The sequence below is a fragment of the Ictidomys tridecemlineatus genome, chromosome 3, assembly GCF_052094955.1.
Source record: "Ictidomys tridecemlineatus isolate mIctTri1 chromosome 3, mIctTri1.hap1, whole genome shotgun sequence".
Taxonomy (NCBI): Eukaryota; Metazoa; Chordata; class Mammalia; order Rodentia; family Sciuridae; genus Ictidomys; species Ictidomys tridecemlineatus.
Genome location: NC_135479.1, coordinates 502,155 through 524,799, shown reverse-complemented (window position 1 = coordinate 524,799; position 22,645 = coordinate 502,155). Strand labels below are relative to the sequence as shown.

The following is a 22,645-nucleotide window of genomic DNA, read 5'->3' as shown; positions in this document are numbered from 1 at the left end:
TACGACAAAATTAGTCACTTTTATTTAATGAAACAGTACAAATATGTGTGCAAAATTAAAGTTCATGATTAAATACACACAGGTAACATGCATACTTGACATGGAACTCACAGACAGCAGACCACACAACAGCAAAGGAAAACGGCAAAACTGAGAACTTGCCACTACACAGATTTTAAAAGTTTGCAACCTGAAATGAAAATCACAGAAGAAAGCTTCTCTAACAGGAATTTAAGAAAATTAAACACGTAGCTCAACAGCATGGACAATGTGGAGCCCATGACCTAGTGCAGTCACCAAGTGTTAAAAATGGCAAGAGCCATCGGCTCCCAGAAGGTTAGTGTGCAGCTACTCACAAGTGCTGGGGAGGGAGGGTGGTGGAGACGGAAGTGGGCAGGAGGGGCAGAGGCACCTGCCTCCACGCCGGGCAGGACCGGCAGGGCTGCTGCCCACAGCAGTGACGCTCTCCCCCATGACCAACCTTCAGACACTGTTCGCTGCTCTGTACCCATAGATGGTGGGGAAGCGCCGCAGCACCCCCATAAGGACAGGGCTCTGGTGGGTGGACACAACTCTGTGCTGGAGGGTAGTGTTAGCCTCGTCCTAATGGCTCCAACAGGGTGGGGACAGCCACTTGAGGCCCAGAGCAGGCTGTGCTCCCAAGAGACACGTGTCCAGGTGCCAGGACTGCAGGTGCGGGCTCCAGGTGGTGTTGCACTGCTGACTTCTTCACTTGTCTGCTTCTCCGAAAAACAGTGGGTTTGTGGCAGGAACAAACCTCCATGTGCCCATCCTTGGCAGCCCTGTCCCTAGGCTGGGATGGAGCCCACCAGTAGAGGATGTGCTGGAGCTACTAGCTAAGGTGGCAGCTGAGCTAAAGGGTAGTGGCTGGCGGGCAAGCATGGGCTGCCCAGAGCCATCGAGTGTCCAGGTGTGGTGATGAGCATTCTCTTGAAGTCGGGTAATGGGAGACCTTTCTCAGGAAGGCAGAGAACCACATATGGCTTCGAGACTGAGGTCCTGGGCAATCCCTCCAGCCCCGTTCCCATGAGGCTCTGGGGCACTGGCACCAGCCCCAGGAGACCGGGGACGCTGGGCGGCAAGCACAGCCTGCCCACGGTGAAGTCACAGTTTGTCATCGGTCATTTCCAGGAACTGCGCATACACGTCCCGGATGCACTCGCCCTTGGGGTTGAACAGGAACTTGTAGTAGCTGCCGTCGGCACAGATTGCTAGGACAGAAGGAGACCCTTTCACTTACAGCCCCTCCCAGGAGTGGAGAGCAGCAGCAGGCCGAGCCCTGGCTATTCTGGACACATGCCTGTCCCCTGCTGCTGCAGGACAAGGGCTGTGGGTGAGCTCCTGGGAAAACCCCGGGCAACTCCGCAGAAGGAAAAGGGGCTCCAGGCCCTGGAGCTGCCTCCCCCAGGAAGGGCCACTTACCAATGACCGCATTCGGCTCTGTTCCAAAGGCACAAATGCATGGAGAGCCTGAGGGGACCTGAAACTTGGAGAAACTCCATTTGGAACTGAAGTATTTGGGGAGGAAACTGGCTGATGCCAAACTGCGAGGACAAGGAAAAGACAGAGGGGTGGTCGCATTACTAGGTGAAGCGATGCAGAAGGGCTGCCAGCTTTCCCAGAAGGCTGCCAACAGTACCCAGACCCTCTCCCTGGCACAGTTTTGGACCCACACTTCTTTAAATTCTATTTTCTTTAACAAAATCTCTGAGTCCTTAGAAATGGTCTTATAATAAAACTAGATGCTCTTGATATGAAAGGCACAGACTCTGTTGCGGTCAAATTAACCTGAAGAGTGCCATCACAATGCTCAGGACAAGGGCCTAAGCCAGCGCCAGGCTGGCACAGGGCCAAGGACAGCTTTGGACATGGCCTCATAAACCCCAAGGAGATGGTGAGGTGATATCCCCCAGCTCTGTGCGCACTCCAGCCCTTAACTCCAGGCCCCCCTGCAGCCTTCCCCTAACCCACCTGGACTGTTTATTCCGCTTTGGGTCTTCAGCTGCAAAAATGTGCACTGTGCCATGGTCACTGGACACACAGATGAGAGAAGCATCCTGATTGAAGTTGATGCTATGAAGGAAAACAGACAAAGCTGGGTTTCTGAAGATGCAGGAAAGACCAGAGACCCCACCTGCACAGCATGCTTGCTGGCCTGCACCACGGAGACCTTGACATCCCTACCCCTGAGGTGCAATGTTAAGAAGCACCCTGCCTGTCTGTAGGCCAATGGCTTTCACCATGGAACCTGATCGAGAGGGTCAAAGCCCCAGTGCCAGGGAGGGCAAGGGCTGCCTGAGGTGCCCCAGGGCTGGCTCCACTGGCCTGGCATGGAGACAGTCTGCCCCTGGGGGACAGTGTCAGGCACCAGGCAGGCACTGGCCACATGGCCTGTCCTGAGAGCAGGCAGACAGGAGAGGCTCCTACACCCAGCACCAGAACCTGTGGTGCCGGGGGCAGCCCAGGGTCAGGCTAACAGGCTGCAGTGATCCGAGCCCCTGCTGGGAAACACACAGGAACAACTGGAGCAGAGGCGAGGGTTCCATTTTTGTGCACACCTCCCACAATAAAAAGCTGAAAGACCTGGAACCCAACACCCTCAAAGCCCACAACCCACGCCTCTGCCCAGGCAGGCCCAACCCAGCTCTCCTGCAGAAGAGGAGCCAGCATCCTCACCAGTAGATGTTAGCTGCTTGGGATCCTCTTCGCAGCTCCTGGATCAGGTGCCCTGATGAAGTATCAAATATTCTTATAAGGGTCCCCTTTGAAAAACAGCGAAGTGTTTCATTATCAACAATTCACAGGTCCAGTTAGTTTCTGAAATGATAGTTCACAAGCCCACACACCCCTCTCCCAAATCCTCCCACGAGGCCCACAACTGTCTGTCCCTCTACCTGTGGCTCGCTAAGAACAAGCTGGTGTTGCTGGGTCCCACAGCAGCAGGGCAGATCAGGACAAGGCTCTGGAGATTGACCCACACACCCCTTCCCCCGGCCAATCCCACAGAAACGCCAGCCAGGGCGTCCCCACTGCTCCCAGACCCACACAGTCAGTCCCACAGGCAACAGAAAAGTGGCTACTTGACCCACTGAGGTTGAGCCACAGAAGGGAAGGCCCTTCCCCAGAGAGACAGCACCCAGACCTGGGCAACAAGAAAAGGCGGGCCACAAAGGAGGAGGACGGTGTCCGTGCATTCATGCCATGTCATGTGCTACCGATGTAACATTTGGAAGAGTGACATGTGAAATCAACAGGGCCTATCCTGGCGCATGTGGTGTTACCCCAGGCTCCAGCCACGGCAGCATTTGCCACGTGACCAGGGTGGGAAAGAGCCACGCACTGACCCACAGATGGACAGTCACTGGTTCATGCTCTCACCCATTAACAGCTTCCAACTCCTAAAGATGAACCTACACTTGCAGTTTTAGATGAAAACTGGAATAAAAAGGTATGGATCTTCTCTTCAAAAACTCTGAATTAACAAGCTAAAGGAAGTGTAAGAACCTAGATTTTAAATTATTTAAAAAATTAAGTACCTGTTCATAATAGGCAAGCTGAGGAATCACACAGTCAACACTCTAAAATGTTGGCGGTGGTATTCACTAAGGACACCTTCTTAGGCAGGTGGGAAAAGGGGTCCTAGGCAGTCACCAGGTTGCCAAGGCCTCGGCACAGAAACTGAGTGGCTCTGGGAGGCTGTGCCACTGACACTGATACTGAGCCCAATAATAAGAAATGGGGTGGGTGTGGCTGTCTTATTGTGTGGGGGTGGTGCAACTACTACTGAGTAGAATCCCCAGGCCTCTTTAAGATGGGGTCCCACTAATTGCCCCAGGCTGGCCTGGAACTTGGGATCCCCTTGCCTCAGCCTCCAGAGTTGCTGGGATTGGTGTCGTGGCCACCATGCCTGGCAGGATTGTTGTTTAAGTATTTTTATTGTGTTTTCAACATTTGGAGGATGTGTGAAGTCACAGCCTCAGCCCCGTCACATGACAAGACCAGTCCGGGAAGGGCCACTTGGGCAGCTGGCAGAGGAGGGTTCTGCAGCGGCTGCCGCTCCATAAGCACCACCAACAAGGAGACCCACACACTTACTTTTTCAGACGCAGTTGCGATTCTTGTGCCCTGCAGGTTGAGAGCAATGCAACTCAGGATGCCCTCATGTGCGGGGATGTCCACAGGTGGCTTCTCAGTGCTGGCCAGGTCCACGAGCTGCACATGGCCAGTGTGGGTGCCAGGGAAGGCCAGGAGGGAGTTATTACTGTTGGGACACAGGACGCAGAGGCCTAATGGAGACAGAAAAAAACATCAAGAGATGACAACAAGCCAAAGCCTGACTTCTCACAGCCAAAACCTGCTTTCCAAAACCTTGGGGAAAAACAAGAGCTCTGCACGGGTTCTTCAAGGGCACACTCCTACAGATGGCTGGCTAACAGGCATCAGGGTCAAAAGCACCCCCATAAGGTAATCATGTGCTCCACAGTTCGTTAAGGCATGCACCCTGCCCACAGGTCTCTTGCAGGGCCACCTCGTGAGAATGCAAAACAAAGGCACAAGAGGAGGCATGAACAATGGCAGGGGAGCCCCACACGCAGCAGAGGCTTCAGACCCCGTGGGAGATCCATATCACCAGCCCCTGGCCCCAACTAAAGGCCCATGCCAGCACCGCACAGCGGAGCCTCCGCAGACATGCTGACATGGACAGTTGCAAGGAAACTTGCTGCCCAGAGCAGCCAAAGCTTCTTTTCCTCAGACAGCACTGAGGCCAGAGGATTGCTACCTATGTCAAGACTTGCTTTAAAGCTCAGGAAATGGAGGAAGAGTGGTACTGGCACAGGACAGAAGCACAGGCTGCTGGAAGGAGAAAGCACCCAGTGCTGGGGAGCCCAGGGCATCAGGCCTGCCTGCGCAGCACAGCAAGACCCCACACCAAAAAACACCCAGGGGGAAAACTTGAGCATTGTAAAGGTGTGAGGATGACACCATGAATAATCTAGTCTGCACAAATGACCTCTAATGCAGAAGAAGAGGAAGGAAAGGCTGAGGCCAGCATTCCAAGGACAGGTTAGAAGTCGGCTCTGGCTGAGAACTGATGCCAGCAGAGGGGCACAGAACCAGTCCCTACTCACCTCGCACGTAGAGCCTCACCTTTAGGGTTATAGCAGGTTTCAAAGACGTGCAGCTGGTGGGGATTGTGCGTGAAGGTGAACACCTTAATCATGGAGTCCAGGACCACCACGATCCTGCAAGATACATGCACTCAGATCCTCTCCTCAGAAAGGGAGATGGGCATCTTGTGATTTCTGAAACTCAAACACTGGATGTGCTGCGGGAGAGGCCTGGGCTGCAGCCCCCTGCATGGTGCCCAGAAGTCAGCAATAAAGGCCACACTCCACTGAGCAGCCCCTTCACCTGGCAGAGGCTGGCCTCCAAGGTGTCCTTACCCACACCTCACCCAGGGCAAGAGTCTCTCGCCCATCCTGACTGACAATCAGGAAAATCTCGCAAGGGGAAAGGTCCTTGAGCCAATCAAGCATTTCATTGTGAAGGGCTTTTAAATAGTGACCTTACTAGAAATATCCAGCCCAAATGGAATGCAGGTCACCACCCCTGACCAGCAAAACACGCAGTGCGCTGGTCACATGGAGCCAAGACAAGTGCAAAGGAAGCTCCGTACCACCTGGGCGGAGGGCAGGCCCTGTGCAGCCCAGCAAGTGAGAGTCCAACCCCAGAGCTCCCAGGGTTCCTCCACCCTCCACCAGGAACATACTTCAGAGGCACCCTGTGAGGCTGTAGCTCTGACTGCCCAGGGGGGCAGGTCCTAAAGGTCACTGTGCCCAAGGCCAGAAGCCAGTCCGTTCCCCACCTTCCCCCAGGAACACAAGTGACTCCTGGTACACTTGCTGGGCACCAACAGCAGCTATGGCTTCTTCACTGCATCCTTCCCTAAACATTTCCCTCCCTGGACAGAAAAGCGCCTTAGCCACCTGCTTGAAGGTGTCTGGGAACCCACCGGTCTCGCCGCAGCTTGACAGCCTTGACCTCGGTGGAGAACTCTATCTCAATGACAGTCTTCTTCTTCAGGTCGTCCCAGATCATCACTGAAACCAGAAGGACAAGGGCCCCTGGTGGGCAGCCCCCCACCCTGCCCTCCCCCAGCCAGCACTTGGCCCTGGGACTTGCCCCAGACCCTGCTGCTCCCCACCCCTTCCTCTTGCAGTACACACTCTGCCAGCCCTTCCTGCCTGGTCACCTCAGGCAGACACCACCTCCCTGGCTCCACTGTCTGAGCCCAAAAGCACACCTGATCACAGCAGCTGAGTGCAAAAGTGCTGAGGAAGAGAGGGAAAGAGGACACTGAATGCTACAGGGCTGAGACAGCCCGAGAGGGAGGGAGAGAAGGACGCAGGAGAGGGAAAGAGGACTCCGAGTGCTACAGTGCTGAGATAGCCTGCATCCAAAGAAAGAGGGGCTTCTGTAATCCCAGCAACTTGGGAGGCTGAGGCAGGAGGATCACAAGTTCAAGGCAACACAGCAAGACCTTGTCTCAAAATAAAAAGGGTTGGGGGAGATATCTGCCTAGCATAGGTGAGGCCCTGGATTTGATCCCTCTTAGAAAGTGAGGAGGAAGGAACAAGAGAGGAAGGAGGGAGAGGTGGGGGAGAAAGGGGAAGGGAATGTTTCTGTTTCAAAGAGAAGCAAGACTGTTCATCCTTTGGGGTGCCCTGCCCTCCAGGGCAGAACTTCTTGGGACTGAGCCTGCCCACACGTACCCGCTGCTGGCAGCCACTCTGCACAGGACTTCAGCCCAACAGAGCACCACTTAAACCGGGGAGTCCGTCCAACAGCCTTTGGGCCAAGACTCATTCTTTCACTCTTTTTCCTACCAGCAACCCCTTTCCACTTTATTTCTCTTTTCCTAATTCCCAAACAAAAGCAAAAGGCTCAGGGCTAACCTCCGCAGTGCAGATTCCACACCTGCTGAGGATAGAGAGCCTGTGCGGGAGATGATGGCAGTCACTAAGGACCCCACCCTGTCCACACAGCCCTTCTTTTGTTTTTCTTCCTTTTGGTGCTGGGGTTGGAACCCATGGCCTTGCTAACATCAAGCATATACTCTACCCCTGAGCTGCACGCCAGCCCCCACATCCCTCTCTCTGCTCTTCCGACAGGACTAGGCTACCCCCAATGTCAGAGTCACAGCCAGACCCCAGCTCACCCACTCCTTGGTGGGGCACCTATGCTCTGTCCCTCCCAATGGCTCCTCTTTCCTGCCTCCCTCACCACCCTCTCCCTCTGGAAGAGGTCACCACTGGTTCCACCCCACAGTCCCGTGATGCCACCACTGGACCTTCCTGCTACCAGGTAAGTGGCCTTCCCTGGCCCGCGCTCCCTGCTCTGCTGACACTGGTCAGAGTTGCACCTGCTTCCCTCTCCCCACCTGCTGTGAAGGGTGGCCCCTGGCCTGCAGCGTCTCCCCAGCCCACTTCCCACACTGCTTCTAGACGAGGTCTTGCTCCACACAGACTCTGTGGTGCCTCTTCTTGGGCACACTCAACTGGCACTCCAGGCCCTGTGGCCCGTCCTCCCGTCCTCTCTACCTTAACCTCCTTTCTGGGTCTCATTCTCCTGAAGACCTCTTTCTCCACCCAGAGTAAGAAGAGTTGGCTTATGGGCAGTGTCCACAGTGGTGGAGGGCAAAGTTCTCCACGCCTCCATCAAAAAGGGTCAGACCTCCCCATGCAGCCCCTTCCACGGTGCTGCACACATGCCCAGAGCCACATACGTGCCCAGGCACACATGCCTCCTGCTCCTCCGTGGCTGTGGAAGGGGAGTGCTGCTCACACTCTGGTTCACGATGAACCCGACACTCCTGGCACCAACCCAGGATGCAACACACCTCCACCTGCCCCAGCACTGAGGGCAGTCCTCCACACCACCATTCCTTCTAGAGGCTCGTCCAGTCTCACAGGACCACCAGGGAAGGCCACACAGGCCCCGGACCACAGACTGCAGCGCTGGGCACAGAGCGAGCTCTTAAGGGGCTAACGACCTTACCTTTGTTAGGAGGGTATTTTGGCTTTTTTCCACCACCAACTAAAGCTAAATAGTTGCAGCGAAATAACATTTCCACGTGGCCAACTCCTCCTTCTAAAAATTCTGAAATGACAATTTCAAGAAGACAATTGTAGTAAATTAATGTGTATTTTACAATTAAAACAGTTAAAGTCAAGCCTTATAAAGCTCAGCATTTCATTTTCAGGTAGCAGTTCACACCCCAAACATGTCACACACAAGAAAGGTGACGGCGAGGAGCCAGAGTAGGCATCTGGCTCTGTCCAGCCCATGGCACACCCACAACCACATCTCAAGATGCCAGAGAGCTCTCAGGGAGTAGCCTCCACCCATCTACCCCACTAGGCCCCAAGTTCTCAACTGCTCATGGATTACATCCAACATTTGACTTCCAGGTGTCCCTGAAAACCCACAGCAGGGTGCCCAAGGCTCTCAGGGAAGCAACCTGAGAGCATAGGTGAGGACTGTGTAGCTGAGAACCGGATCAAGCTAGCTGCCTGCAGAACTTACCTGGACTGTGATTTAAGCTAGCTGCCTGCAGAATTTACCTGGACTATGATTTACCTGGACTGTGAGTTAATCTATTGAGATACTGCTTTACCTGGACTAAGACAACTAACTGGAATCTACAATAAATTTTAACTCAATATCTTTGCAAACGGTGTCATTGCTGGTATAATTTTTCCAAGGACTTCTTGCATGGAGCCATCAATTAGTTTGGTATTGTGGCATTTTGTATCTTCCCCTTCTGCTTGTAGCAGATTATTTATGGTGTTTGTGTAAAAACCACTATGGTCATTATTTAAATTAAACAAAAGGGGGAAATGTTAGAGTCTGTAAACAAGTCAAGATGGAGCCTGGCATTTTGCAGAGGGAGTGGTTTGTGAAGTATCGCCAGCGAGCCAGTAAGTGTGGAGATTCCTTATTGGTTGACTGCTGTATCTAATTTATGTTAATTAAGATAAGCTGTGTGTAATGTATGTATACCCCTCCTGTCCTACAATAATCGGCTCCCACTCCTCCTGTATCAATCTACACAAGTTCCTCGTCACCCCCCACCCCAGTTATTTTGCTGCAGCCGGACTGCGGCACATGAAGAACTCTTACAACAAAAATCAAGTAACTCAGTCATTTTCCAAAATTGATGTGCAAACTACCCAGAAGGGGCTGGGCTGGGGTTCCGTGCACAGCACTTGCCTGGCATGTGTGAGGCACTGGGTTCCGTCCTCAGCACAGCATATAAGTAAGAGGTCCACTGACAACCAAAAACATGCCAACAAGCACATGAAGACACGCAACCACGAGGCATCAGAAGCACGCACATGGCACCTAGAAAATTCTCACCTCCTGCCCACCAGCATGGTGGCCATCAGAAAAAACAGGCAGCACCAAGGGCTGGGGAGCACCCGCAGACCCTGGCACCTTGTGTGTTGGTAGTGCAGCTGCTCTGGGCAACCTCCAAAACTAAAAATGGAACCATCACAAGATCCAGCAATCCCACTCCTGGGTATATATCCAAAAAAACCACCACCACCACCGAATCTGAGAGCAGGGTCTCACAGAGACTCATATACCCGTGTTCAAGTGTCCACTGACCAATGCAGTGAGACACACGACAACATCACTCACCTTGAAATGCCACAGACAAGCACTGAGGGCTCCCTGCGAAGCCAGGCCACAAGCTTAAAACGCCTGCCTAGTGCTGCAGACCGCCCTTGCACTAAGCTTCCACAACTGTCCAAGTCAGAGGGACACAAAGAAGAGGGTGGTCAGCAGTGGCTGCGGAGGTGGTGGGCAACTGATTAAAAGCACAGAGTTGCAGTTGCAGTTTTGCAATCACCTTGCAGAAAATGTGTTGAACACAATGTAAATGTGGCAACACTGATCCCGGTATACTGAAGAAGGGTTAAGATGGGGGCTGGGGCTTTAGTTCAGCGGAAGAGCGCTTGCCTAGCATGTGTGAGGCACTGGGTTCAATTCTCAGCACCACATATAATAAATAAAGATCCATCAACAACTGAAAAATACCTAAAAAAAGAATGGTTAAGATGGTAAATTTTATGATTTAACCACAGTCCAAAAAGTAAAACGCAGTATGCAAGAAGTCCTGTGCCTGGGGTCTCAGAGGCGAAACTGCTCCCCCATGCAGGCCCCTGGGCTTCAGAAAGCCGTGTGAGCAGCCAGGTGTAGCCAGGCACTGCTCAGATGCCCTCAGCAAAGCAAAGCTCCATCTGGAAGCGTGACCCTGGCACTATAGGACCACGACTTGCAGACAGCACTGAGATGCCCCTGTGAAGGAGGGAGATTTCTGCCACAGGCACATTAAATCCTACACAAAAGCAATTTCAAAGTTTTAAACAATTTTCTCTAAGCCTTTAATGACAACAAAAGTCTAAGTATTTCCTTACCTATTAAAATACTCAAGGGATGGGCTGTAGCTCAATGGAAGAGCACTTGCCTAGTACATGTTAAAGCCAGATTTAAAGTTTGGTAGTCAGTGTAGTTAGGTAAATCGGGTCTAATACCGAGTGAAATCTAAAATGGAGGCCATGCTGGACTGATTCAGGGAAACCGCAGGACAACTCATGGAATGTTAATGAAGTCCAGGAAAAAGCCCAAGGCCAGAGCCCATCCCAAAGAAGTGTTAATGAACAGCCCCCAGCAAACTTGAAGGTGCTGACTCAGAAGTCCTTCCCGCCCAGATTACTTCTTTGGCCCACCTGTGTCCCACCCCTCAGGCCTTCCCACCTACATTCCATCACTGGATTCCACCTCTTGGGTCCCCTTCTTCCTCCAGAAGTCTTTTCTGCTGTCCTTTAATACACTTCTAATTTCTACTCTGACCTTGCCTCGGCATGCTTCTTTGGTGTTATTCTTCAACATCGGGGAAGCAAGGACTCGTCACCCGTCAACAGCGGTAACAATGTGAGTCCCTGGGTTTGACTCTCAGCAGCATATAGAAATAAAAAAAAGGGCTGGGGATGTGGCTCAAGCGGTGGCGCACTCGCCTGGCATGCGTGTGGCCCTGGTTCGATCCCTAGCACCACATACAAACAAAGATGTTGTGTTCACCGAAAATAAATATTAAAAAATTCTCTCTCTCCCCCCCCCTTAAAAATAAATAAATAAATAAATAAATAAACAGAACAAAGGTATTGTGGGAAAAAAATGTTTAAAAAAAATACACAAATATTTTGTTTACCTATATGCTTGTTGCTAGCAGATTGAAGCAATCTAGAAAAATATCATGAAGTCATAAAGCCTTAGGAGTTAAATGTGAGACCTGGGAAGGTACAGGGGACACACCTGTGGTCACAGGGGGATGTGGGAGACCTCAAGACCCATCTCAAAAAATAAATAAATAAATAAAGGAGGCAGACTCCACATCCAGAGAGTCAGAGGAGTCTTCACAGCCCTATGCAGGAAGCCTTCCAGCCAGTCCCTCCTGCAGCCCATGCAGGGTGAGAGGGTCCCGTAAGGAAGTGTGGGCTTGGTGTAGGCACTCTTGTATGCCCATGCAACTGCTGGGTGAAATGCTCTGTCCAAATGTACCCTTCTCAAACACCACCAACTCAAGCAGCCCCTCCCTGGGCCCCCGAGGCCACAGGAGAGAAGCAGTGCTACTGGCAGCTGAGCTGCCTCCAGAGCAGACTTACTGCAGGTGTGCAGGAGACCTGGCTGGGCCTCTCAGAACTTCCCAACTGCAAGACCAAGAAACCCAAGGGGCTTCCCTCACTATCAGCTTCCTGTTCCTGCCAAGTGGCAATTTCATGGCTTCCTCACCCATAACCAGACGGAGGACAGACTGCTGCAACAGGGTGAGGAGAGCTTCCTTCCTCACCATCCTGGAGCAAACCACAGGATCAAAGCAGGAACTGAGCAAACCTGCTCTTCTCTGAAGAAGTTGCCAAAACGTCACAGCAAAACAGCCCACAAGTGTAAAGGGGACCTTCCTCGGATGCCCTCTGGGGTCTCTCTCAGCAGCTGGAGGGTAAGCACGTCCTGCCCCACCCCTACAGGTGCTGATCTTCCAAGCCTGCCTAGCCACAGGAGGGCGGGCACTGTGCAAGGTCATGACCATGGTAGAATTGATTGGAGTCTCAGATTCTTCTTGTCTAATGTACAAGAAATTCTGGTTTATTGTAAACAGTCCATCAGTTAGGAAGCAGTTGTTAACCACTTGACTGAATCGCTAACAGTTTGATAACAATGTGCACAACTCATCTTTAAGCTTGGGGTCAACTTGGTAAAGAGCACCTGAGATTTGCAGGTACAGCTGCTCTATAAGGTTTCACAGTGACTCCTTCCTCTGCAGGAGGCAAAGCTGTCAACTCACTATACCACCCACAGAGAGCAGATACAGGGGCACCAGCAGGTGAGTACCATCAGTGGCAGCCCTTGTTGGTCCACTGACTGACCCTAACCTATGGCTTTGCTTTCCCTGGTTTCTGTTACCTGTGACCAACTGAAGTCTAAAACCATCAAATGAAAAATTCCAGAAATAAACAATTCCTAAGTTTCAAGCTGCTCTGAGAAGTGTGACCAAACCTCACGCCATCCTGGCCCACCCCAGACCAATCACCCCTCGTCCAGCGTAGCCACAGGGCACAGCCTCCTGCCCCCTACTCACTGGACAGCACCCAGACAGCAGAGCTCTTCTGCTCCAGGAACCCCTGGTTCTCTTACAGACCCAAAGTCAAGAGTGGGGAGGCCAGCAGGGCCACAACACTCCTCCTTAATGAAAGGCAAACATTTTAACCTCAAAGAAAGAAAAAATTGCATGCCAAGATCGCTGAGTTCTGCAACAGCTCAGTTGTCAACCCCTCCTGGGCCTGATTTATAAACTTAACCTTCCTGTTGTGTGAAAAGGGAAAAAATCTCCATCTGCACAGCATTCATCATCCCTTCAGTTTTCAGGTGTCTGCCTGTGGGTCAGGGACTGCAGCAATGGTTAAGCTGCTGCCAGTCTGATAACACCAGCACACTCAGCCTCTTCATTTAGCCTGCAGACCAGGACTGACCGTGTATTCACATGTTCCAACCCACCATTTTTACAGTAACCCTAAAAGGTAGGCATCACTACTATCCTCACTTTACATATGGAGAAACCGAGGACCAAAGAAGTTGCAAAATTTGTCCAAGATCACACAGCAACTGGGAAGGCAACAAAACCAAGATTAGAATCTGCCAGTATGACAGATTCAGCCTGAGTCCGACACTACATGTCATGCTACTTTTCCACAGTGAATTAAGATTATGAACTTTAGCTTAAAAATTAAACTCCAAGATGTATAGGACTACCTGGATGGTGCATGTGCCAGATACATGCCTATAATCCCAGCAGCTCAGGAGGCTGAGACAGGAGGATCACAAGTTCAAAGCCAGCCTCAGCACTGTCAAGATGCTAAGCAACTAAGTGAGACCCTGTCTCTATACAAAAGAGGGCTGGGGATGTGGCTCAGTGGTTGAGTACCCCCGAATTCAATCCCTGGTACCCCAAAAAATAAAAAAATAAATGGATGGTGTATGAGATTTCATTTGAGAGCTCTAAAAACCCCCGACGCAGGATGCTGTTGAGTGGACACTAGCACCTTAGTGTTCCTCTTGAAAATTCTCCAGGCCTGTTCTGGAAGAATTCTATCCTACTCCTGCAGGAAGAGGCTGCTGCTTGATCCAGTGGCTATCTAAGATCTGTCCAGCAGCAAGGACAGTCTCCCAGCAGGTACAGACCAGGGAACACATCATATTTGAGAAACGTGCAGGAAGGGAAACCAATCTGAAGAAGCCCTACCCACAGAACTGACCTCCCTGCCTGACGATGGGAAGAGCACCACTATATTTCACCAGCACAATTCCTGACTCCAGCTCTGGAAAACTCCTGTTTCATGAAAACAGAGTAAGACAATGAAACAAGTGAACAGCAGCAACCACAACTCATACAAGTAACACTGGGCGCTAAGTCCCTCACCCTGTGAGTTCCCTACAGCATCATCTCCAGCATGGAGAAAGTGAAAGTGACCTGCCCAAATATACCTTGCTCTTCCAAAGAGCTCACACCTTGATAATCTAACACAGTAGGTAGCAGAGCTCACAGAAGAAAGACTGTCCCAGTTTACAAAGGGCCCAAACCCTTCTGACCTGTCAGAAACCACTGCCCTACAGCCATGGCATCTCTCCCAGGTGTGAGACAAGGTAGGACACTGAGTATGGCTAGGGAAGCCCAGAAGTGTCTGCTACTCTCTTACCTTGTTTCTCTTTCTCTTTCAGTGGATCAGTGTTATAGACTCGGAATCCATTTTCCATCCCACATGCAAAGCATCCTAAAGCAGGAAAGGTAAAAGGGACATATTAATCCTGAGGTCTATCATGGGTAAAAGCCAGGGCTTGGAGAAACTGGCATCCCCAACCAGCAACCTGCCACAGGCCATGCCAGTCTCCCTGGCCTCCCCTCCATGAACACATCATGCTGTCAGGCATTGTGCTGGGTCCTAGAGGGACAGCAGCCAACAAGAACGTTCACCTCTGGAGGAAGACAGGCACAAAGCACGCTATCCAAGCCAGTGTGAAGGCACTGGGTTAGGGGAAGGGCAGGTGCTGGGCAAAGGGCAGTCTTACATGACTGGGATGGGGACAGAACGAGGGTTGCTCCCTGCCACCTACAGAATGACCTCCTGGAGGGAAGTCTGGAAGTCCCCCATGCAATCTCTGAGTTACACCCAAGTGCTTAATGGCCAGATAAAAGGTGCTGCCATAAACTGGACAGGCACTCAGACCTCCAAAGGACATTGTGCTAGCTCCTGTGGCCCGAGGAATACCCTGGCAGGGTCTTGAGGAAGGAAGGGTCTCAGCGCAGGATTGGGCAACATCCAACTGTTTGAAGCAAAACTTAAGCCAGGAGAGAAAAAAACCAACCCTCCAAATTTTTTTCACAAGAGCTGCTGCAAAGTCTAGTTCCTGCACCAGTGGTTTGAAAGCCAGGACAGAGGCCTCTCCAATCCACCTCTCCAGCTCTAGAACCACACAGCTGTTCTGCCAGCCACCCTTCCAAATGGGAAAAGCACACCAAGTCACTGACAGATCCAAGGAACCATGACAGCTACCTGAGTAGCCGCAGAGCACACCTGCACTGAACTCATGCTCTGAACTATAGTTTCCTTGGGCTAGATCCGAAACTCACTTAGAAATGCTTTGATATTGTCTCAAACTCTGCCAGGTCACAACACCCTTTTTATGCTACTGGAATCACCTAATCCAGATAGAGGAAGCAGAGCTCTCCTTGCTGGAAAATACAGAAAACAAAAAGTTGAAATTTCTTATTTTTTTCCTTTCTATTACTTTTTTTTGGGGGGAAGGGGGGTACCAGAGATTGAACTCAGGGGCACTCAACTACTGAAGCCACATCCCCAGCTCTATTTTCTATTTTACTTAGAGACAGGGTCTCACTGAGGTGCTTAGTTCTTCAGGTTGCTGAGGCTTGGAACACGTGATCCTCTTGCCTCAGCCTCCTAAGCCGCTGGGACTACAGACTTGTGCCACTGCATCCATCTTCATTATTTCTTCTTTTTCAAGTTTTAAACCTGTGATTTCTCTTCATGAGAACACATATAATTCTGATCGAAGCTTTATATAAAAATATATAAGCCAGGTCTGGGGCTGTGTTTAAGTGGTAGATTGTGTTTAGCACATGGGAGGGACTGGGTTCAATCCTCAGCTCCACATAAAAAAAATAAAGTTTAAAAAAAAAAAATCTCAGGACCTGAGCATGGTAGTGCATGCCTGTAATCCCAGTGGCTTATGAGGCTAAGGCAGGAGGATCGTGAGTTCAAAGCCAGCCTCAAAAGTAAGGCGCACGCTGGGGCTGTAGCTCAGTGGTAGAGCACTTGCCTGACACATGTGAGGTACTGGGTTTGCTCTTCAGCACCACATAAAAATAAACAAATAAAATAAAGGCATGCTGTCCATCTACAACTACAAAAAAAAATTAAAAGCAAAAAAAGTAAGGCAACTCAGTGAGACCCTGTCTTTAAATAAAATAGAAAAATAGGGCTGGGGATGTGACTCAGTGGTTGAATGCCCCTAAGTTCGATCCCCCATATCCCCTCCCCTCCAAAAAAGCTCTGAAAACAGTGTGTGTGTGTGTATATATATCACCCTGATAAATCCACAAACAAAAGGTAGACAAACAAAAACACCAAAGAGGATATTCACAGGGTAAAAAGATATAAAGAATCAGGAAAATGCAGATAAGACTGCACAACTGGATCTACTGCACACCAGCCAGAATGGTGGAAAACACCCAGTGTGAGCCAGCTGAGACCTGCTAATAGAGGAAAACTGTTGGCGCTAAGATAGCAGAGCATTCTGTGCATGGGAATATGGGAGTATACCCCCTGTAGCAATGTGAACATACGCTCACTAAAAGACACATATTTTAGAATAATCACAGTGGCACTTTATACTTCTGGAGGCCAAATGTCTGCTGATGATAAAATGGATAAATGTGATCTATTCCCACAGAGGACCACTACATATCAAAGAGAAGCATCCACAACTACACTCAACTCAATGTGAAGATTAAAAAAAAAGCCTTCATAAACGTGATGTTGGATAAAAATCAGAAACAGCAATAGCACTTACCTAGCAGGTACAAGGCCCTGGGTTCCATCCCCAACACCACAAAACAACAACAACAACAACAAAAAAAATAGAAACAAGTTTGGCAGCAGGCCAAAACTGACCTATGCTGCCAGAAGTCAGGTGGGCACCTGGGCAGCTGTGGCAAGGAGCACTGACAGGTGTACTTAACCTTGTAACCTAGCTGGCCACAGGTGGGCTTGGCTTGGAAAATGCCAGCCCAACACCTGACATGCACTCTGCATGCATAATATACTTCAATAAAAAGGAACTACAAACACTCAAAAGTTGGAAACCACTCTCTAATGAGGGCATCCACAGTGCTCTCTTGAAACACTTTTTTACAGGGAAACTTTCCACCCAAAGGCTGGGGCCAGGACACACCCCTGCCACTGCTGCCAGAGCCAGGAAGCCTAACTGGGCAAGAGCATTGGAAACACCAAGAGGGCCTCTTCCAGCTATGTCCACAACGTCTTTTAAACAGCTTCCCCATGATAAATTTAGGAGGTGAGGCAGAGAAAACCATCCCAAAGACCCCTGCTGCATGGGCGGGTGCTGAGGGGCCACCTTCCCTGGGACTGCAGTTGCACCGGGGCCAGCTGTAAAGTTCCTCCCAACCCACCAACCTAAGGGAAAACTAGTGGGGTCAGCATTTTCTGGATGGACCCACATCAGGTGAGAACACACACCAGCAGAGATCATGGCCTCACAGGAATCATCCATCAAGCAGTGTCCCCCCACTCCCGCCCCCCAAGAATCTCCACGGTGCCTCACAAGTGCCTAAGATCCTGCTGGGCCCAGGAAGCCTCAGCCACCTGCCCAGGTCCTCAGAGGTCCAGGAGAAGGGCACTGATGGGGTCTCCAAATGGGCAGGCTAGTGGGGATCAGACCGGCAGAGGATGAGGGAGCTGTCTCAGGCAGGAAGGTCTGAGAAACAAAAGGTCTGGGGCAGGCTGAGGGTATCGGGAAGGAAGGGTCTGGGGCAGGCCGGGGTCTCGAGGAAAGAAGGGTCCGGGGCAGGCCGGGGTCTCGGGCAGGAAGGGTCCGGGGCAGGCCGGGGTCTCAAGGAACGAAGGGTCCGGGGCAGGCCGGGGTCTCGGGTAGGAAGGGTGCGGGGCAGGCCGGGGTCTCCGGTAGGAAGGGTCCGGGGCAGGCCGGGGTCTCGAGGAAAGAAGGGTCCGGGGCAGGCCGGGGTCTCGGGCAGGAAGGGTCCGGGGCAGGCCGGGGTCTCGGGCAGGAAGGGTCCGGGGCAAGCCGGGGTCTCAAGGAACGAAGGGTCCGGGGCAGGCCGGGGTCTCCGGTAGGAAGGGTCCGGGGCAGGCCGGGGTCTCGGGCAGGAAGGGTCCGGGGCAGGCCGGGGTCTCAAGGAACGAAGGGTCCGGGGCAGGCCGGGGTCTCGGGCAGGAAGGGTCCGGGGCAGGCCGGGGTCTCGGGCAGGAAGGGTCCGGGGCAGGCCGGGGTCTCAAGGAACGAAGGGTCCGGGGCAGGCCGGGGTCTCCGGTAGGAAGGGTGCGGGGCAGGCCGGGGTCTCGGGTAGGAAGGGTCCGGGGCAGGCCGGGGTCTCGGGTAGGAAGGGTTTGAGGCAGGCCGGGGTCTCGGGTAGGAAGGGTCCGGGGCAGGCCGGGGTCTCGGGTAGGAAGGGTCCGGGGCAGGCTGGGGTCTCGGGTAGGAAGGGTGCGGGGCAGGCCGGGGTCTCGGGTAGGAAGGGTGCGGGGCAGGCCGGGGTCTCGGGTAGGAAGGGTCCGGGGCAGGCCGGGGTCTCGGGTAGGAAGGGTGCGGGGCAGGCCGGGGTCTCGGGCAGGAAGGGTGCGGGGCAGGCCGGGGTCTCTGGCAGGAAGGGTCTGGGACAGGCGGGGGGTCTCGAGGAACGAAGGGTCCGGGGCAGGCCGGGGTCTCGGGTAGGAAGGGTCTGGGACAGGCGGGGGGTCTCGAGGAACGAAGGGTCCAGGGCAGGCCGGGGGTCTCGGGTAGGAAGGGTGCGGGGCAGGCTGGGGGTCTCGGGCAGGAAGGGTCTGAGGCAGGCCGGGGTCTCGGGCAGGAAGGGTCCAGGGCAGGCCGGGGTCTCGGGCAGGAAGGGTCCGGGGCAGGCCGGGGTCTCGGGAAGGAAGGGTCCGGGGCAGGCCGGGGTCTCGGGCAGGAAGGGTGCGGGGCAGGGCCAAGGGCAGAGACTGAGGCAGAAGCAGCAACAGCAGCAGAGGTGGGGTCCGGGCGCGGGGCAGGCGCAGCGCCGGCCGCGCGCCTCACCGTGGTCCTGGTTGAAACCGGCGTACAGCAGCCCGTTGCCATGCGGGTTACAAGGCAGGAGGTTCATGGCGCCGCCGCAAGGTCCACGGCTCTTCAGCGCCGCATGCCCCGCAGACGCCCGACGGTCGGTCTTGACCGGCGGCACTGAGGCCGCCGCGACCGGAAGCGAGAGGCAGAGGCGTAGGGCGACCGCGCCAGCGAGCGTGCCAGCGAGCGTGCGTGCGTGCGTGTGCGTGCGCGTGCGTGCGCAAACAGGCAGACCTCCGAGCGTCGAGGGAGTCCAACCTAGGAGAGACTAGGCAGGGAGTGTGGAGTGCATCCAACCGCGGCAGGCTGGAAAAGGAGCGCCGAGCGCGTTCAACCACAACCAAGCGGGCGTGGAGCGCCGAGCTAATCCACTCGCAGGTGACGGGCGGGGAAAAGAGAAGCTACTGGGCCTAGAGCGTCCGACTGTGACGATACAGGAAGGCGACCCTGGGACACGGCCACCCCAGTTCTGCCTCTGGGGAACAAGCTGTTGGCCTACTGGACACAGAGGTGACTGGCTGTGCTTAACGGAGAGCGAGCCCCCGCCCTCCTCGCTACCGGTCCCCTCCAGCTCTCTAGCTGCCGCGTCCTCGGTGAGTCAGTCCCCGCCCTCCTCGCTGCCCATCACCTCCCACCCCCTGCTCCCCTCCTGAGGCGTCCCCTCCCGCAGCGTCCCGGGTGAGCGGGTCCCCCCTGCTCCCCTCCCGCAGCGTCCCGGGTGAGCGGGTCCCCTGCTCCCCTCCCGCGGCGTCCCGGGTGAGCGGGTCCCCCCTGCTCCCCTCCCGCGGCGTCCCCGGTGAGCGGGTCCCCCCTGCTCCCCTCCCGCAGCGTCCTCAGTGAGCGGGTCCCCCCTGCTCCCCTCCCGCGGTGTCCCGGGTGAGCGGGTCCCCCTGCTCCCCTCCCGCGGTGTCCCGGGTGAGCGGGTCCCCCCTGCTCCCCTCCCGCAGCGTCCCGGGTGAGCGGGTCCCCCCTGCTCCCTTCCCGCAGCGTCCCAGGTGAGCGGGTCCCCCCTGCTCCCCTCCCGCAGCGTCCCCGGTGAGCGGGTCCCCCCTGCTCCCCTCCCGCAGCGTCCTCAGTGAGCGGGTCCCTCCTGCTCCCTTCCCGCAGCGTCCGGGGTGAGCGGGTCCCCCCTGCTCCCCTCCCGCAGCGTCCGGGGTGAGCGGGTCCCCTGCTCCCCTCCCGCAGCGTCCCCGGTGAGCGGGTCCCCCCTGCTCCCCTCCCGCGGCGTCCCGGGTGAGCGGGTCCCCCCTGCTCCCCTCCCGCAGCGTCCCCGGTGAGCGGGTCCCCCCTGCTCCCCTCCCGCAGCGTCCTCGGTGAGCGGGTCCCCCCTGCTCCCCTCCCGCAGCGTCCTCGGTGAGCGGGTCCCCCCTGCTCCCCTCCCGCAGCGTCCTGGGTGAGCGGGTCCTCCCTGCTCCCCTCCCGCAGCATCCAGGGTGAGCGGGTCCCCTGCTCCCCTCCCGCAGCGTCCCGGGTGAGCGGGTCCCCCCTGCTCCCCTCCCGCAGCGTCCCGGGTGAGCGGGTCCCCCCTGCTCCCCTCCCGCAGCGTCCCAGGTGAGCGGGTCCCCCCTGCTCCCCTCCCGCGGCGTCCCGGGTGAGCGGGTCCCCTGCTCCCCTCCCGCAGCGTCCCGGGTGAGCGGGTCCCCCCTGCTCCCCTCCCGCGGCGTCCCCGGTGAGCGGGTCCCCCCTGCTCCCCTCCCGCAGCGTCCCGGGTGAGCGGGTCCCCCCTGCTCCCCTCCCGCAGCGTCCCGGGTGAGCGGGTCCCCCCTGCTCCCCTCCCGCAGCATCCAGGGTGAGCGGGTCCCCTGCTCCCCTCCCGCAGCGTCCCGGGTGAGCGGGTCCCCCCTGCTCCCCTCCCGCGGCGTCCCGGGTGAGCGGGTCCCCTGCTCCCCTCCCGCAGCGTCCCGGGTGAGCGGGTCCCCCCTGCTCCCCTCCCGCGGCGTCCCCGGTGAGCGGGTCCCCCCTGCTCCCCTCCTGCGGCGTCCTGGGTGAGCGGGTCCCCCCTGCTCCCCTCCCGCAGCGTCCCCGGTGAGCGGGTCCCCCCTGCTCCCCTCCTGCAGCCTCCAGGACTGAGAGTACATGTCTGCTATTTAAGCCACCCAGCCTGTGGTACATATATGTCTATCCAGAATTCCTGGGAAAGAAGTCATTTCAGCTTTCCAATCCGCCATCTGCCGTGGGACCGCCGCCGAGATGCAGATTTTCATAAAACCCTTATGGGGAAGACTATTACTCTCAAGGTTGAACCTTTACTATAGAAAATATAAAAGCCAAGATCCAGAATAAGGAAGGAATTCCTCCTGATCAGCAAAGTCTGATCTTTGCTGGTAAGCAACTAGAAGATGGACGTACCTTGTCTGACTACAACATTTAGAAGGAGTCCACCCTTCATCTTGTTCTGAGGCTTCATGGTAGTGCTAAGAAAAGGAAGAACAAGTCTTACACCACTCCCAAGAAGAATAAGCATAAGAGAAAGAAGATTAAGTTGGCTGTTCTGAAATATTATAAGGTGGATGAAAATAGCCAAATTAGCTGCCTTCTCTGTGAGTGCCCTTCAGATGAATGTGGTGTGGAGTTTTATGGCCAGCCACTTTGACAGACACTATTGTTGCAAGTCTGACTTAGTGCTTCAACAAACCAGAAGACATGTAATGTATTTGAGATAATAAAAGACATGAACTAAAAAAAAAAAAAGAAGTATTTTATGTTTATGGTTCTTTTGTGTTTTGAAATATATATATATACACACACACATAATGAGATATCTTGGGGATGGAACCCAAGTCTAAATACAAAATTTATTTGTTTCATATAGACCCTGCACCTAAAGTCAAAAGGTAGTTTTATGTAATGTGTTCAGTCCACTTGCGTTTTGACTGGGCCCTGTCACGTGGGGTCAGGTGAGGAATCTTCCACCTGCAGTGTCATATCATCCTTGGAAAGTTTCAGATCCTGGAGCTGTTGGGTTCCATTTTCAGGGAAGGAGAGAGGAGGGCTCTCCCTGAAGGAGGAAGGAGGGACCTACTGTGGGAGGGAAAGGGGGGAAAGAAGAGGGAGCTACTGTGGGAGAGAAGAGGGGAGCAGGGATCTCTGGTCTTGTCACCACTTCAAGTCACCAGAGGTGCCCTCTCTCCCCAGGGAAGCACTCTTTGCAGCTCTTTACAGAGAAACAGCGTCATCTGTGAGTGCCTTTTGTTTTTTTCTTCCAGATTCCTTGTTTGTCAAAATAGTTTCTTTTCAAAGTAGCAGACCTATCAGGAAGGTCCCCACACAGTTGATTCCCTGAGACAATCAAAGAGGGGATCATGCTAGCAGATTCTGAATCTGAAGGTTTGGAAGCAGGTGATGCACACCTGAATTTACAGGGCACTCAAGGTCATACTCTGGTTGGAATTTGTCCACAGAAAGTCTCAGCAAAAAATGACAAAGGATACCCTTTCTCTAGGGTTTGGCCTATGATTTAATTATGTTATCTGTGAGTCTAGCACCTAAATTCACACCCTCCTTACTGTGATCCATGTTAGCATTTGTTTTTATTTCACACAAATGCTTCTTGGATCCTCTACAGTACTCCCTGCTGTGGAGTACAACTTATTTCCTTGTTGTATTAGTTTTTTAGGGCTGCTGTTGGCCTTAGAGAAGGACT

General features: G+C 53.9%; 1 protein-coding gene and 1 pseudogene across 3 annotated transcripts; one reads left to right on the top strand and one right to left on the bottom strand.

Moving 5' to 3' along the window:
• On the bottom strand, positions 1–19,181 carry Wdr45b (WD repeat domain 45B). Of its 2 annotated transcripts, XM_005341969.5 has the most exons (10): positions 18,976–19,181; positions 14,343–14,417; positions 8,080–8,181; positions 6,035–6,122; positions 5,170–5,264; positions 4,117–4,307; positions 2,698–2,783; positions 1,993–2,094; positions 1,444–1,565; positions 1–1,232 (listed from the first exon to the last, which is right to left on the bottom strand). In XM_005341969.5, exons 1-10 carry the CDS (start codon positions 19,040–19,042, stop codon positions 1,126–1,128), a joined length of 1,035 nt encoding a protein of 344 aa, XP_005342026.1. In that variant the 5' UTR covers positions 19,043–19,181; the 3' UTR covers positions 1–1,125. The 2 variants fall into 2 exon arrangements, with proteins under 2 accessions (XP_005342026.1, XP_040124240.1); XM_040268306.2 differs by lacking the exon at positions 14,343–14,417.
• Positions 19,182–19,269: 88 nt separating this feature from the next.
• On the top strand, positions 19,270–21,687 carry LOC101974463 (ubiquitin-ribosomal protein eS31 fusion protein pseudogene; annotated as a pseudogene). Its single transcript, XR_013435768.1, has 2 exons — positions 19,270–19,595; positions 21,060–21,687. The product of XR_013435768.1 is annotated as a ubiquitin-ribosomal protein eS31 fusion protein pseudogene (transcript).
• The last annotated feature ends 958 nt before the right edge of the window (positions 21,688–22,645 follow it).

Excerpts from the sequence above, each read along its gene's own strand:
- Wdr45b (XM_005341969.5), bottom strand. The coding sequence starts at position 19,042 with ATGAACCTCCTGCCTTGTAACCCGCATGGCAACGGGCTGCTGTACGCC. Across the intron at positions 6,123-8,079 it reads AAAATACCCTCCTAACAAAG|TGATGATCTGGGACGACCTG; the intron begins GTAAGGTCGTTA and ends TTCTGGTTTCAG. Across the intron at positions 2,095-2,697 it reads CAAGCAGCTAACATCTACTG|CATCAACTTCAATCAGGATG; the intron begins GTGAGGATGCTG and ends TTTCCTTCATAG.